This window comes from Triticum dicoccoides, chromosome 5B (genome assembly GCF_002162155.2).
Source record: "Triticum dicoccoides isolate Atlit2015 ecotype Zavitan chromosome 5B, WEW_v2.0, whole genome shotgun sequence".
NCBI classification, from domain to species: domain Eukaryota; kingdom Viridiplantae; phylum Streptophyta; class Magnoliopsida; order Poales; family Poaceae; genus Triticum; species Triticum dicoccoides.
Genome location: NC_041389.1, coordinates 606,087,301 through 606,103,824, shown reverse-complemented (window position 1 = coordinate 606,103,824; position 16,524 = coordinate 606,087,301). Strand labels below are relative to the sequence as shown.

The window sequence follows — 16,524 nt, the reverse complement described above, 5'->3', positions numbered from 1 at the left end:
CCAAATTCGGTTCTATCTATTCCTCTCTCTCTCACACACATACACACACATTATTTTCTCTAACCCTTTCTCTTCCTAGGACAGAACCCAATTAAATTGCAAAGAAACTCCATTTTCTATAACCCTTCTAACCTAATGCTATAAACTAAATTTTTGCTATAACCTAGCCAACCTAGTTAACCTAGCTTGTTAACCTAACGAACATAATGAACCTAATTAACCTAGCTAGTTAACCTAGTTTACCTAGATAATTAACCTAATTAAACTAGTTAACCTAGCTAGTTCTCTGTCAAAGCCCTAACTAAATTTTTGCACTAACCTAGATAATTAACCTAATTAAACTAGTTAACCTAACTAGTTCTCTGTCAAAGCCCTAACTAAAATTTTGCACTAACCTAAATAATTAACCTAATTAAACTAGTTAACCTAGCTAGCTATGTCTTTGTCCAATGTTTGTGCTATGCATGAGAGAGAGAGGAGGGGTGGGGGTTTACAGAGGATGGCTCCGGTGGTGGAGAGGGAGGCAGGGGCGTCTCTAGTGACGGCGAGGGAGGCAGTGGTGGCGAGGGAGGCAGGGGCGTCGAGGGTGACTCTTCTGGCGGCGAGGGTGGCTCCGATGGCATTGACGAGGCCGCACGGCTCCGATGGCGTTGGGGGCGGCTCCGGTGGCGTTGATGGCGCGCGACTCTGGTGGCTCCGGGGGCGTCGACGTCGGCAGGAGACGGCGGCGAAGTGGGGCAACGACGAAGTGGGCAGATGGCGGTAGAGTGGGGTGAGGGATTTGGCGGAGAAGTGGTGGCCAGGAGAGGAAAACAGCGCAGGGGTTAAGTCAAACGTAGCGGTAGCGTTGGTAGGAAAAACGCGCTATGGCTAAGTTAGCTATAGCATTTTTCACAAAACGCGCTATTGCTATGCCTTTCTCCTTTATTTTTCTTTTTTTATTTTTCTTTACATTTTATTTTTTTCCTTTCTCCTTTTTATATTTCTTTCATTTTCATTTACTTTTTTATTTGTTTTTCATTTTATTTTATTTTCATTAGCAGTAGCGCTTTTCGCGAAAAACGCGCTTCTACAATAGCCTTAGCGGTAGCGCGGTTTTCCCAAGGTCGCTACTAGTATTCGTAGCCTATCGGCTTAGTAGTGGGAATTTTAGTAGTAGTGTTTTTCTCAGCAGAAGCGCAACTGCTACACAGGTATCTGTAGTGCGGTTCAGCGCACGCGCTAGTCCTATTCACGCGCACGCTCTACTGCTATGTAGAACTAGTACCTCATTTTAACCAACGCTACTTTTAAAGTCCTGTGTATAAGGTTTTCCCTAATAGTGTTATATTACATCTTATATAACATGGAAACGTTTAGGATTATTCTCTCTTGGTTCCAACCAAAATCCTACTATTAGGTTAGAAGAAGAACTAAAGCAAACTAATAGCAGCAACATAAGCATAGTGTGATGCAGTATATGTAACTAACGATCGTACCTAGTCCTGAACAGAGAGGATACCCAGGAAGCGTTCGATACAATCGACGAGGTCAAGCAGCCACAATCCATTCCAACCATCACGTTCGAGGTTAAGTATCAGACTTGTTCCTTTCAAGTTGGCCGGCAGTATCTTTCCATGAGTAGTATCCTGCTACAGGGGAACCAAGGGAAATGTGAGATAACTAGCACTATAGGTGACTATTTTCATGTCTGCTCAAGCTAAAATCCTCATCTGCCGGCCGTGTTATGCATGCATGTTATGTTCCTCATAGGCAAGGGTTGATGATGGCCTCACATTGTGGATGACAGTCGGAAAATCTTCGTGCAGGTGCCCCTAAGGGCCAGCGCCCCGAAGCTGCAATCATCGCCGTTGAACCCTTGAATCGATCAGAACACCTGACATCAAATCTTGCCGCCGCTTACGCCTGGCCATAAATTCTAACCTTGCCGCCCCGAGGAGCTGGCAGGAATCTACGTTAGAGCTTCTTCTAATCTGTCACGACAGACTAACTTGGGGAGCTCAGAGCCCAGAAGACTGACTCAAAGAAGAAGTATCGCCATCCATTCGAGCGACACCCCTATGAGGAAAAAAAAAACCAACCTATCTACTAGACAAAGCCGAGACAGTAGGATTCTCCTCCCCGCCATTGCCCCCCGTAGCAGTAGGCAGAGAGGAGGTGAATGTACGGGCTCACCAAAGGGGATAGAGTGGAGGAGGGATTTTCCCATGATATGAATTAATATGGATGAATAGATGGCCATGGTCTAGGTCGAACTAGACGGGAGGTCAAGTAGTTAATGAGCTTACAGTATATATGCTTCTTTTTACAGAACACTACAAATCTCCAATGAAGTTTAAAGGAGTTTAAATGTTTGATGTGGATTGCAGCAAAGAAATTCAATGCAGACTTTTCGACAATGAATGTCCACTGCTCCTCTCCATGCTATGCTTTCGATGGTAGCTTGACACTGCAACAATTTAAATCATCATTGTGTATTGAATTGGCATTCCCCGGTAATCCTGGGAAGCCTTTCTGGTCTTGTATGAATTATTAGTCAGTTATGAATTGGTCTGGACCATTTGTATAGTCATCGACTTATTGATCAACAAAAATAGTTGCCATACTGTTCAAGACTTTTGTTTATTTTCTATAATAGGGTAATAAATTCTTCTGCGTGCCCACAAATAAAAGGAGTAGACGGTATGAATTGCATGAATCTTTCCTTGTTTCAATGAAATTGAATTGTTCTCTAAATTTTAAACTTCCTGCGATCACAGGTGTTCTTTCCGCCACACTGATGACAAGAGTTAAAATTTTGGGCATAACTTGGTGTTGTCAATTTGCACAAACAGGAGTTCGGATAAAAAGGTAACAAATTTTCCGCGTGCCCAAAAGGGTGTAGTTGAAACATATTCCGATGCTACAAACCATTGCTTGTCATAATTTTTTATGCTTTCACTAGCTGGCATAACAACATTCAGCAGACATACAGATCAATCAGTAAGCAACAAGCCCCAAATACATGATCTTTGAAGTAAAAAAACCTTCCTAATTAGCGCATTGAAATTATTTTGTATTCCTTCAAGACAATGATCATATCTATTGGCAACACTTGTGGGCCGGTACGTATTGACCACGTAGAACACAAACTTGCATTGGAACTCGAGCTGTTTAATTGTATCATGGTGAGTACAAAAGCTACACGGCCTTGACTCATTTAACGTGGGGTACTCCTACCAGAGCATCGCCTAGGGTGTCACCACATGGCAAACCCCACATCCATCCCAACAACCCCCTCCCTTCGGCCTTCTCTTTAGACTTCTAGTGATTGATGCTGTTGAGAAAATGACTGATTGAGCGCACCGTACCATACTTGATCTGCAGACCTGCCTTGATGTGCTCAGAAGTACCTGAAATAAGATTTTCAGAAAGTCCTAGGTCAAAATGGCCCTTAGTTCGCGTGATAGGAAAACTTTTTCATCCGTTGTTTGTGTAACAGGTAAACCCTGGTGATGTATATTGTCTGCTTATTCCCCAGAAGTCTTCTTGTGGTCGTCTGTCAGGCACGCAGTGAATTTAGATGAAGTTCTTCATAATCACCTAGCTTAGACATGATCCAATGTTGTTAGCTAAGGCTTGTTAGAGGGATGCCTTGATGTCTTCGTTCACACCAGGTAAGACTCGGAGTTACTAAGAGAGCTTATTTTGAAGCTTCAAGGTGAGTTTGGTTGAAAGTCTGACAATGCCTGACCTTATTTTATCTGGTAGAAGTCAGATTAGGGCCATCTCATAGGCACGTCATAACATCAGATGAGAACTAAATATGACATCTAGGAGAGGATAATTTCCAATTTGCCATCCAAAACCACTTGTGGGGTATCAGAGAGTTCTTCACTTATACCAGCATAAACTAGAATACATTTAATTAATCAGCTCAACTTTCACCTGATTCGCACCAGCGGCGGGACAGGTCCCCTTAGTTTCCCTTCACAATGGAACCCTACAGGGTTGCCGCAAAATTCCTTGGTGAATTTTCACCTTATATAGACATGCAAGACTGTCTTTGAACTGTCCGATTTGAACCTAGACGTTCCACGGCCTCAGCGTGATGCTCCGGTGATTTCGGTCAACGATGGGATGATGTCGCGGTGTCTACATTTAGAGTTATGCTCCAAATCTGCAGATTGTCAGAGCTAAGGCTCTCGTGAACTAGCTATTATTAGGGTGATTCCTCGACATCCGCACCTTTGCCGGAGTTTGCTCTTTCGACAAAAAAATCATTAGAGGTCCTTTTTTGCATTGGTGAATGAGGACATCAACGATCAAGAAGTGTGTCTTGCTTTCTCTTAGATTTGCTTATTTGTTTGGTGTCCTGTAAGTTCATCTTTGAGCATCTTATATCTTGTATCTTTGTCGTTTCCTATTTATTAGTGTGTCATTAATTTAATGTTGGGCCTAGGCCTACTTTCTAAAAAGTACAAACACTACACTTCTTGCTTTCTTTCCAGTTGTAGCGAACATGGTTGTCTTTAGTTAGCGCAGCCCCCTTGAATTATGCCACATGAAAATTTTAACTTTTAGTGGTATCTTTGATTTCCAATTTTTTTTTATTGTCTGTTGGAATCTCTGAGTGTGAGAGTACATGGTACATAGAGTCCACACTGAAGGACATATTTGTAGTAAGATTCTAGTGAAGTGCACTTCATCCCTGTGTCGGGTTAATGCAATCCAAACGGGATAGAATATGTTGGCATGACATAAGATGGGGGCCGATCAATACCGCCTAAAGGGTACATCACCGCTTGATCTGATCATATACGCAAGAGTATCATTCTTATGACATACAATGCGGTACGATATAGAGTAGCATAATAACTGGGCAACATAATTACTCGGGTCCATAAGTTGTATCTTTTCTCTGATGTACGGTATCAGCTCAACAATGCTAATAGTGCCAATGGAAAGCGAATCACTACATCATCGCAATCAATGCAAAATAAGTTCATCTAGATTTGCACATGCTAAAAATTGGACCTGGATTTTCCATCCTATGAGCATGTCCTTGGCCTCATTTATCTTGGAGGTGATGTAATGGTTGCCGCCACCATCAGGATAATGGCTACGATTACTCTTTTCTGGGGCTCCATTATCTTGTTCATGTGCAGCACGCTCTTTGAATCAACAAGGGATAGTCCAGGGTTGCTAGTTGGACCATATAAAGTTATTTGGGGGATGGTTTTTAGGGAGCCGAACTTATAATCGTAGTAAAGTTGGTTTTAGGGGGTCCGCTAGCTAATGCTTAGGCCAACTCTAACCGATCCCCTATAAATAAAGGAGGATCCAACTGAGTAAATCTTTTGTGGAGTATATTTACTCCACTAAGTTTTGGCCGGACCTAGCTGGTCCTATAAATATAACGGAGTAAATAAAATTAATTTTTGGCCACCAAAACAAATTCCATTGCATCTTTATTTCATTGAACAACATTTTGATACATTGGAGCACATATTTTACCAATTCTTCGCTACGAGAACGAAACCAAAGAAAATAAGAACTACAGTTAGACACTTTAATATATATCCAACTTCCATAATTGCTCCCACTAGTTGGATTAATATTTTCTCGATGTCTTCATTGTTTATTTTTTTCTATTGGCTTCTCGAGCTTGCACACTTCTTTCGACTTCAGTTCCGACTTATTCGATATTGAGTCGCATCTAGTCTCATCTCTAGTCTCTACTCTATAGAGAAATGTGCGAACATTTATCAAATTTCTCGCTATCAATAGATCGATGTAAGCTTCTTCCCGGTACTAAAACTTGCATCCATCCTACTCACAAATTTAAGGAAACAATGAAACGGCGCCAAATATGATAAACAACCGAATCAAAAGAAGCACTCATGCCATCTTTTTTGCACTTGAAGAATATCATCCGGGGTGTTCTGGCGTGGTGGAAACGCGGTGCACCACCTGTCGCAGGCAGTCGTCGCACTTAAAAACCAGCAATGGGGAGCCGACGAGCTACAGGGCCAGTGCCGAGGCCAACCGACGGCCGGGCATGTCTTTCCCAGCGAACCTTCGATGAGTGAGATCCGAGCGGCTAGAGGCGGACACCATACCTGCATGCGGCGTAGAGGCATAGTTGGGGCTGTGCGATTCGGTACACGGCCAATCCATGACAAAGGCGTCGTCGCCGGCGGACGGAAGCGTTAAATCGGGCCATGGCGGCGGGTGGCGGTAGCAGCAGATCTCCCGATTATGTGGCGGCGACGGCGCGAAGAGGCACAAATCCGGGTGGGCAACAACAGCCGCTGGGCCTACGGAGCGTCGTCCCTGTTGGCGGGTGGTGGCCGGCGAGGGGGGAGGATGGTGCCGACGTAGATGCGGCATGGGAGTGTGGTGGGTGGGGCACCGGAGGGGAGGGGATTTTTTTCCTTCAAACGGTAGCAGCCGAGTAAATATAAGGGTGGGATAAGTGGCGGAGGATAAATTATCCTTCACTATTCGGTTTAGGGGATCGGCTAGGTGCCAGTTAGACGAGTAAAACCGAATTTTTACTCCTTTATAACACCGGATCGGGGATCAGTTAGAAATGCCTTTAACTCCTAGTTTTTCTCCTCAAATATAGGTTTTGGGGAGCCCCTTATTATACTTTCCCTAACTCAAAAAACTATCCAACATCATTTCAATTGCACACAGGATTAGGATTTCGGTGACACTATCAAAGATACATGTTCACAAGGACAAGATGGACCCAATCAAATCATTTAGTTCAACCACAAGTTCCTCAATTCATGTCAGATACATGAGCCTAGCCCGGCAAGACTGCCATCGGTGTCTTGTATACTGTTCGCCTGGACCAGGGCGGCGCATGCAGGGGATTACGGCAGCCGCAGTGAGTGACTGCTGCTGCTCACCGGACCACCCGAGACCACACTCGCCGCCGGGACCCCACTTCAAGACCTTCCGATGTACCGACTCAACTAACCCACTAGGCACCAGAGGGTAGCAGCCAAGTACTACCCGGTCGACGTCGGAACAGTAAACCACGTCCCGAATTGGGCAGACGGATCGGCAGGAAGCTTCCACACTGTCGCTGTCCCGCCACCTTTCAGCTTCCCTGAAGATCATCGATACTGAACTTCTGTAGAACGACGCGAGAGAACGGCCGGTGTGGTAAGGAGGGCGAACCATGGTGTTACCGAAGCCGCCGGCGACGGAGGCGAGCGAGGGGGCCGGACCGGACCGTCGGTGAACTCGCGGGAGCCTACGGGGCCGAAGAGTGGAGGGTGCGCACGAAGCTCGGCCCTCTGTTTCCTGCTGATGAACCGTATGATCTGTAGTCGTAAAACCCTGCCGGATCAGTCACCTCCATCATCCTCGCGATCTCCTCCAAATACCCGTCGAGGGCCTCGACCTTGTGGAAATCGTTGGGGGCGACGGTGAGGTTATGTTCATTCTGGTGGAAGGAGTCGGCCGCCGATAATGGGTTCAGTGGTTTCTGCTCCGGCTCCGGCGCGGCAGGCGGAGAGTTCCATTGCTCCTGGAACTGTTGGTTGTGCATGGTATCCCTGTAGAAGAAATTGCCGCTGTCCACCGTGCCCGTCTGACTGACGTACTGCTGCGGGTGCTGGTGCTGGGAGATGTATGGAGCGGCGGCTGCTGGAGCCTGCAGGCAGTTCATGTACTCGTCGCCGCCCTCCGACGACTCGAAGCTCCCCGTGTTGGAGCTCGAGTCGGCCGCGGTGATGGTGGTGGATGGCGCCGGTGCCGGCCTCCACGTCTGCTGCTTCCGGTAGGTGATGGTCCTCCTGAAGATCCTGCAGATGGTCCACACCTCCTGCATTTTCCGGTCACACGTCAGAGGGTCAATGTTACATTCACCATTCACACTGCACCACATCACACGTGCCACGGACCGTGACTCTGTGTGGAAATGGAATGCAGGCGTGGATCACTTACGGCTTCCTGCATGCTCGGGGAGGCGTTGGTGGCCGCCGCGGCGGCCGGCGGGAGGCGGAACTCGTGCATCATCCAGTCGGTCTTGGTGCCCTTGCCAGCGCTGCCACGGTAGTAGACGAGCGACTTCTTCAGCCCGATCGACACGCCGGAGCCCGAGCCCGAGCCGCCGCTGGTGGCAGAGTAGATGGGCCGGTCGATGCCGGTGGCCTTCCAGAAGCCGGAGCCGGTCACCCGGTTGGGCCGGATGCTGTTCCGGTACTTCCTTCCTCTGAGGCAGAAGAAGTACCACTCTTTCTCCCCACCAACCGTGCTCGCCTCTGCGTTGATTACACTCTGTCAGATAAAATTCTTGCTCCGGACAGCCAATGTTTTTGAAGCCACGAGTTGATTTGTGTATGAAAAGTTGAAAACTAGTGAAACTGCAGTCAGTATAATTATGAGCAGCAAGAGCAATTAACATTCAGGGCATGATGCAAATGAACACGGTACTTACTGGGGAGATCCCATGGGTCATGCTTGTAGATGTCCATCTCCCGGATGACCTCGATGCGGAGCGACTTCTTGGCCACCTTGCGCCGGAGGTAGAAGGTGACGAGCTCCTCGTCGGTGGGGTGGAACCGGTACCCCGGCAGCACCACGTCGTCCTCCTCCTCGCCGGCGCCGCCGAGCACCACCTCTCCGTCGCTCATCACCTTCTCCATCTCCATGGCGCTCATCTCCGCCTTGCCCACCATCATATATCAATCTCAGCTAGCTATCTAGCAAAGCTTCTCCTGCGATCTTGCCTTTGTTCTTGTTTATACGTCTAGCTTGCTGCTGTTTCTACTCTGCCTTGTTCTACACTTGAATGATTCTTCTTCCTTGTGTTGCGCATATGCGTTGTATATATAGGATAGGAAGCTCTTGGTGGCCTTGGAGTTAAGTATAGATGAAGGTGAAAGCTTCCGAGGCGAGGGCTCGGCAAGAAGTTAAAGAGGTGACATAATTCCAGTCTAAGTCGCTTGGTCTGACTTCTCTCGCCACAGTCGATCTTGACGAATCTTCTTCACAGCAGCTTCTCGTTTACTGTACTTGCATGTGTACCCTCTAATAACATTTATAGCCCGATCCCTTATAAAAATCTTTAGAGGAGTAAATTTGAGCTTGCCGCACCTAGCCGAACTCTTAACTGTTAGAGAGTAAAATTTTAAGAAGTTACCCCCAAAAGGCAGCCCAACTCTCTCATTTTTATTCTTCCGGTGCCACTTCTCAGGATAATTTCGGGCCCTCCTCCCACCCGAGCCGTCACCATTTCCTGTCACTGCCACCTGGAAGGCTCCTCCGCTACCACACCGACCGCGATACTGTCGGAATCGACCCCTCTGCTGCCGCCCGCGCCAAGGGAGAGGTTGGGGTAAAAAAAATGGTGCGGACCACCATGTCGTCAAGAAAGACCGACAAGAAGACAGATGACAAGAACGCAATGGCCGCGATGATGGGATGTCACCCTCCCCTTGTTCCGGCCAACGACAAACGGGCCGCGAAGCCGATCGAGGCGATGAATCACCCAAAGAGAGGGTTATCATGTTCATGGACCCAAGCACGACGGATGCCATGGTAAGAAAGTATTGGGAGCTCACTCGTTCCGAGATCATAGCCCAGTTGGACGTCTCCCGTTTGGTGATGATCGATGGTGGCCATGAGGGTGATGGTGGTGGTGTCCATGGAGGTGATGTTTTCTTTGAATGTGATGAGCATGAAATTCTTGAGTTGATGAGCACGAAGCATGTCTGTGGTAGGGCTCGATCCATGACACACGACATGCTATGTTGGAATGATTTTGGATCAAACTTGATCAATGTGGTATCTTTTGGATGAACTCTATGCATGTTTTAATCTAGATTGCTCGATTAGATGAACTATATGCATGTTTATGGTTGATTTATTGCGTGTGTTGAATTTAAATCATTCGATTGATTGATGATATATCATGCAATTATTTAAAATGTATGTAACAAAGGCTAGATTAGTTTGTCAAAAAAATAGAGTTAAATATAGGGGTTCAGCTAGGTTTCGTCATCTTTAATGGAGCAAATTTTTAAGAATCTAAGTAGTACATAAGGCTGGTCATAGTGGGGGTATCATAACTAGTATCATGCATGCCAATTAGGCAATTTTGATAAAATGGCATAGAATTAAATGAAGAAAGAAATGATTGAGTATCATATTATGATACCATATCATAATAAATTCTATACTACTACTCCCTCATTTCCGGTTTATAGGGCTTAATTTGAAAATCTCTTCAACCAAGGTAGATCATAAATGGTGGAATTAATTTCGTAGTTTGCAAAAGTACTTAATTAGTACTCTCATTTTTCTCAAAAAGTCATGTATACCGATGCATTAATTACACCACATACATGCACGGCCTCTAAATGACCAAGAATTTCTACATGCATTTGTGAGTTCTTTCTTCATCCTTGCATGCAGTGATTTAATACTCCTTGAAATCTAAACATGTGATGGTAAGTAGTAGAATTGAGACTTATAAAACGGAAAAACAAAAAAAAATAGACGAGCCCTATAAACCAGAAAGGAGGGAGTACTTACCATCACATGTTCAAATTTCAAGGAGTATTAAATCACTGCATGCAAGGATGAAGAAAGAACTCATCAATGCATGTAGAAGTTCTTGGTCATTTTGTGGTCTTGCATGCATGTGGTGTAATTAATGCATCGGTATACATAACTTTTTAAGAAAAACGAGAGTACTAATTAATTACTTTTGTAAACTACGAAATTAATTCCACCATTCATCATCTACTTTGGCTGAAGAGATTTTCAAATTAAGCCATATAAACCGGAAAGGAGGGAGTATAGTAGAATTGAGACTTATAAAACGGAAAAACAGATTTTTTTGAGACGAGCCCTATAAACGGGAAAGGAGGAAGTATGTGTCATGTAAGACAATAAATATGATACTAATCTATGATACCATGCACTACAAATATAGTATCATACACTAGTATCACATGCATGATACTAGTATATGATACCCCCACTATGACTAGACTAAGAAGGTATATAACGAGTTAATATAAGTGTTCATTTGTCTGTGCGCATGGGAAAGCATGCATAGGTTAATCGCATGCAAGAACAGTAGCCGGCCGCACGCGCGTGTGCATAGCATAGGTTATAGAAGAGAAACTAATAAATCAAAGGGCATGAGCTCATACATACTCCTACATAGCCCTTGACTGAGTCCCTACACAGAGAGAAAGGAATATTTGGAGCGTATTCGATTTTGTTGTCTTCAAGGGTAAAGATCGAGATCTAGTGTAGAGACACAAAGAGATATCTTGGTTGGACGACTTCTTTCTTAGCAATTTCTTTGTGATGACGCATGCGATGGTGCAAAGAGCTAAGTACCACCGGGCTAAGGCACGGACCAACTGTACTCTCTCAGACTCTTTGACTTGGTTTAAAGGATGTTGTGCCCAGTTTGTGCATGTCAACTGGAAACAATCGTACGTACGGAGATGGATCGGCCAAGAAAAGAGGAGAATAAAACCTTTGGGGGACACTGGTGGAGTAGAGAAACAAAAGTAAAGTAGGTTAGTGTAAGAAAATGTAAAGCGGGGTTCTTTTTAGTTTTTTTTTCATATTTGTTTTGTATTTGAATAGGCTTTATACAATAATCTTTAGCATATCATACACATACAAATGTAATCATAGCATATACATACAACTAGTCTCATCAAATCATGTCATCATCATAATCATCATCCAACACAAAGTGGTCTCTCGTCATCATCTTGAAAATAGCGATGCAAGTCTCGATTACTTGCAAATACACCATCATCCATCTAAACAATGATATATGCGAGAAGAATTATCACTTCGAGTGAGAGCGGAACTATGCAGTACATGAGTTCGTATCCCTCTCTCGCATTAGCGTGAACCTAAACTAACTACTGCCTGTCACTCGGAAACCGGAAACCGGTACACCTGGGTCTGACACTCCGGCCACTCGTCGTATATATACTCCTGGCATAGCACTTCTTCGCCATCGATGATCTATGCACCTGCATCGTCACATGAGTCGATGATATGCAACATATATAGTTGAGCAACAGAAAGAGACAGACTTGGCAAAAATAGAAACAACATATCATAAGCATAAATAACAAAGTTCATCGTACCCAAAATGCCCTAACTAGAGTGATCTTCGCTAGTCGAGGAGGAGGACGGTTTAATTACATCAAAAATAAAGTTTCGCCGTGCATACCTCAAAGTTTTGTCATACAGAAAGTATGGACTAAACGGACACATTGTCATATATCGACAATCACTCCAACATGTCGTGCCATCCATCGATGTCAGGGAGATAGTCCCCGAGCTTAGTGAAAGGCTTCATGTCGAGACGCTGAGAGGCTACCATGTTCGGACGTCTTCCCGCGACATTTGTCCTTCTTCGTAGAACATCCCTTTTTTCCGACGACCTCCTTCATGATGATTTGGGCAAGTTCGCGCTGGATGTTATAGAACTCAGCTCGAAGTCGATGATCCTCGATATCTCCTACGTTCTTTGCCCATTGCAGAATATGGGCATCGCCGGATCTAGGTGACATGCTAAGGTTCTGGTGATCCCGTCTCTACTCCAGCATGTGGTGTAGGACATAGAATCCATCATTAAGAGAATCACTCGGTTGCTGGATGCAGCAGAAGTCGGTCTTATGGCCGAAGGCGAGCCTGCCGCCCCTTCTCTTCTTGTCCTTGACCTCTCCACCCCGTGCTTGGTAGTAAAACATATCACTGTCGAGAACATCCTTAATGTGGGTGTAATCCTTTTTGTGAATGTTCTTCGACGAGTCCAAGTAAAGAGCGTGAGAGTATCAGGGGTAGAGGATGATGAGGACGGCGTGCCCGCTACTGCGCAAAATAAGTACACCTCAAATTAATTAGCCTCCATCGTGCAAATGAATGATTGAAATCGAAGGAAGGATATCTGCGCGGATGACTTACACGGGATGATAAGGCACGAGAATCGCCTCCTTGTCCTTATTGGTGAGCATGAAACTGATGATGTATTCCCTCACGTATTCACGGTGCTTTGCGCAGACTCTCAAGAAGCCCTCGTGCATGTAGTACGGTTCAGCAACACATATATGAGGTATCTGCTCAACCCCGATGATGTAGTTCATGTGCAAGGCATAAAGGCGGACAAACGTAAAATCCAGCTTCTTCACGTGAAACATGTCAAATATGTAATCGAATCGAAGGAAGAACTTATCCGCGGGGAAGCAGTCGACGTACAACAATTGCCGCAGAACATTAACCACGTAGAGTGGGTATCCTGGATCTTTCGAGGCGATGAGGCATTTCTCTATCCGTAGCACATCGTCATGAAGTCTCCTTAGATCGCCGAATCTGGCCCCTAGCGCTCTTGCAGGTAGGATTGGTTGACCGGGGATATGCCATTTATCCGCATCGGGGATATCTATATGGTCCTGAAGCCGAGGCTGCTGAGGCGGCTGGATCATAGAATCAGCTCTTTTGCCTTTCATCGCTCTCTTCCTAGACTTCTTTACTACCGGAAGGTCGTCCATAATACGTTCAGCCTCCGGAGACGGCAATTCAGGCACCGATTCATGACGCTCAAACCCTGACTAGGCGCCAGTATAGACATACTGTTGAGTGCCATCGTCATCCTCATCCTCGTCCATGGTAGCGTCATCAACGAATAATGGAGCCTCTTCCTTACCCCATCCGCTATCACCCAACCCGACACCTGACGCTAATTGGGTAGGTGGGGTGTTGATATTCATACCTTGCTGAGGCTGCGTGCTTGTGGGTGTGCTCCCAGCCGCATCCAGATGAAGCAGACTCTTTGGCCACAACAGGACCCACCCATTACAACAATCACCAAGCCGCCGCGAGGTCTCGTCGTCATCCCCCACTAGTATCAGAGGAGGCAAATTCTCGTGGCCCAGTTTGAAACTGGCAACGGAAACCTTGAAGACGTTCCGGGGGATCGGCCGGCTGTGGAACAATGGTTCCTTCGGCTCCATTATCGTTGCCTTCCCCATGTCCACCTTCTGGTCGTCGATGGTGTACAATATGGTGCATGGGGTTTCGTCGGCCTGCAAAGAAAAGTCTGCGGCATGAGACATCCGAAAGGCAATGAAAACGGGAGATTATACATTTATTGAAGGGGGCCGGTGTGACAGATACCGTGAGGACGTCGAGCTCAGCCAAAGACAAAGCACCGCGGAGCACGTCCGGTGCCGGAGCCGGTACGGGAGCAGGTGCAGGAGCAGGTGCGGGAGTAGGTGCGGGAGCCGGTGCGGGAGCAGGTTCGGGAGCCGGTGCGGGAGCAGGTGCTAGTGCAACGCTAGTCGAGCTGCTCCCCAAGAAGTCGGCAAGGGGAAAGTCCACTGCATTTTTTTCTGGATTTTGCCTGGTCCAATTGAAAATGGCCGGAACCAAGGAAGTAGACATATCTACAATCACCTGTTTTGCGGCAGCTACCGCTGTTGCGACGGTCTGAGATGATTTCTTCTCAACCGCAATCTCAACCTTCTTGTCGATGTTTTTTTTCAGCTAACCTCCGTCTTTCCTTTCTCTCCTCCGTAGTCTCAAGGTAGTACTTCTTCCATGTGGTGCCGCCTCCAACACCATGCACGCGTCCATATGACGGTCGAGTCTCCACCGGGAGTCGTTTCAATATGTTTAACGCCCGGTTGAATGGAGTGTCCCACTTGGGCCTCGCCAATGCCTCAGACGGCGAGTCGCTTTCGGCCGCAATCCTGTGCTGCTCTCTCTACAAAAGGCACGAGGATCATTTACAAATATGACTAATGTGTGCAGTCGAATTGATCATAAACTAAAATTACCAGCAGTCTAATGAACTCCGTCGTGACCGCGTTTGTCTCGTAAACCTTCTTCACTGGGTCCCAACGGTGTCGGGCCCTGAGGACATCACGCTCCTGCGGGACGGTGAACTCCGCCAAGGGGTCTGGGATGCCCGGACGTGCGGCTTCCGCGTCCTCCTTGGCCCATTTGGACCTCTTCCCACCGTAAGCACGGCTTCCGAGGTGGTGGCTCCCAATGTTCCTCTCTTGAAGCCCCTTTATGTACTTAGACTCTTTTTTGGCAGCTTCGGCCTCGCAAGCCGCCTAGAATATTTGAAACTGCTCTTTCGTGATTGTTGGATTATCCTTTACAATCTCAGAGTAGGGTTCCTTCTTGTCGATGATCCTTGCTTTCACCCTTATTTTCCAGGCGGCCAACGCGTCGCTAAACTTGGTCATGGCGTGTTTGTTTATCTTCTTCATTGTCGGGTCCTTATCTAGATCTTCATAATCCTTTTCAGTTCGGCCCGGGACAAGAATATCTGGTGAAACTTCTTTAGGAGGGAGGGCCTCATATTATCTATCTTCTGTAGTTTTTCATCGTTGATGGTGGCGGTTGTCCGTACGATGGAGCCTATTTGATTGCCATAGCACGCGCGCGCTTCCTCCGATGCGTTTGGCTCAAAATTGTCGTCGTCCACCTTCGTGACCACCAGTCTAGTAGTCCTGAGTTTGTTAGGAAGTCGTTGCCTCTTGGCTTTCGGTTCTACACCGGCTCCGCTCCCCGAGGCAGCACCGGTCTCAGTGTCAGCGCCGGTCTCGATGCCGGTCTGAGTCTCAGCGTCGGTCTCAGTCTCAGCACCAGTCTGCGTGTCGGTCTCAGTCCCCGATGCCACCGGTGGGCCCAGCAACAACATCGGTTGATCGTCGGCAAGGCTCAAAAATTTGTCTGCCGCCCGGTACACGTTGTCGCAATCACCAGAACCCTGTCCTTCATCGTTGCTAGTCATGTTTCCTACGATTAAATCTATTCAATTAATTCTAGACCTAATAAAATGAATAATGACATAAAAATGCCTATTGTTTTGCAGGAACGTTGACTCCTTCCTGGTGCGGCAAATCCCGGGCACTCGATATGTCCTAGTTTGTAGCACAAGTCATGCCGAAATTCACAGAAAATTTCGGCATGACCTTTGCTAAAAAGTGGACAAATCGAGAACCTGAAATTTGCCGGAACGGAAATGAATCAACATTTCGGCAAAACATAGGCCACTCGGCTTCATTCCCTGGAAACAACAAAAGTCCACTTGGGCACAATCGAAACATGCATGTGCAAACACAATTGAGGAATTTGCATATATCCTGGCCACTTCAAATTTGCATGTCCTAGCGTTTGACACTACAAGAAAATCTACACAAATCTCATGCTCTCTCAAACTCAATTCAAAACCCAAATATAGATTATATTTAGTTAACTACTGAACTAAATTACTTTACTCTAAAGTAAACCCTACTACCCTAATTAACATCTAGTTAAACAATCTCAATTCAAAAACTAAACCCTACTGAACTAATTAACATCAACATTATCTACTACTTAACATCTATTATTACCCTAACTAAAAAACATCAACTATTAACCATACTGCCCTAGTTAACTAGTACCATCACTACTACTAATTAACATCTACTACTACTACTAAAAATAATTATGTATGAACCCTAGTACTAATTAACATCTACT

General features: G+C 46.1%; 1 protein-coding gene across 1 annotated transcript; it reads right to left on the bottom strand.

Annotated features, from left to right (window-relative positions):
- Positions 1–6,653: 6,653 nt before the first annotated feature.
- On the bottom strand, positions 6,654–8,681 carry LOC119306303 (transcription factor JUNGBRUNNEN 1-like). Its single transcript, XM_037582559.1, has 3 exons — positions 8,438–8,681; positions 7,945–8,261; positions 6,654–7,822 (listed from the first exon to the last, which is right to left on the bottom strand). The coding sequence occupies exons 1-3, from the start codon at positions 8,679–8,681 to the stop codon at positions 7,250–7,252; spliced, it is 1,134 nt and encodes a 377-aa protein (XP_037438456.1). The 3' UTR covers positions 6,654–7,249.
- Between the last annotated feature and the right edge of the window lie 7,843 nt (positions 8,682–16,524).

What these genes read in the sequence shown, in the direction of transcription:
- LOC119306303 (XM_037582559.1), bottom strand. Translation starts at nt 8,681, where the DNA reads ATGATGGTGGGCAAGGCGGAGATGAGCGCCATGGAGATGGAGAAGGTG. An exon ending in TGACCCATGGGATCTCCCCA is followed by an intron (nt 8,262 to 8,437) that starts GTAAGTACCGTG and finishes TAATCAACGCAG; the next exon opens with AGGCGAGCACGGTTGGTGGG. An exon ending in CCCCGAGCATGCAGGAAGCC is followed by an intron (nt 7,823 to 7,944) that starts GTAAGTGATCCA and finishes CGGAAAATGCAG; the next exon opens with GAGGTGTGGACCATCTGCAG.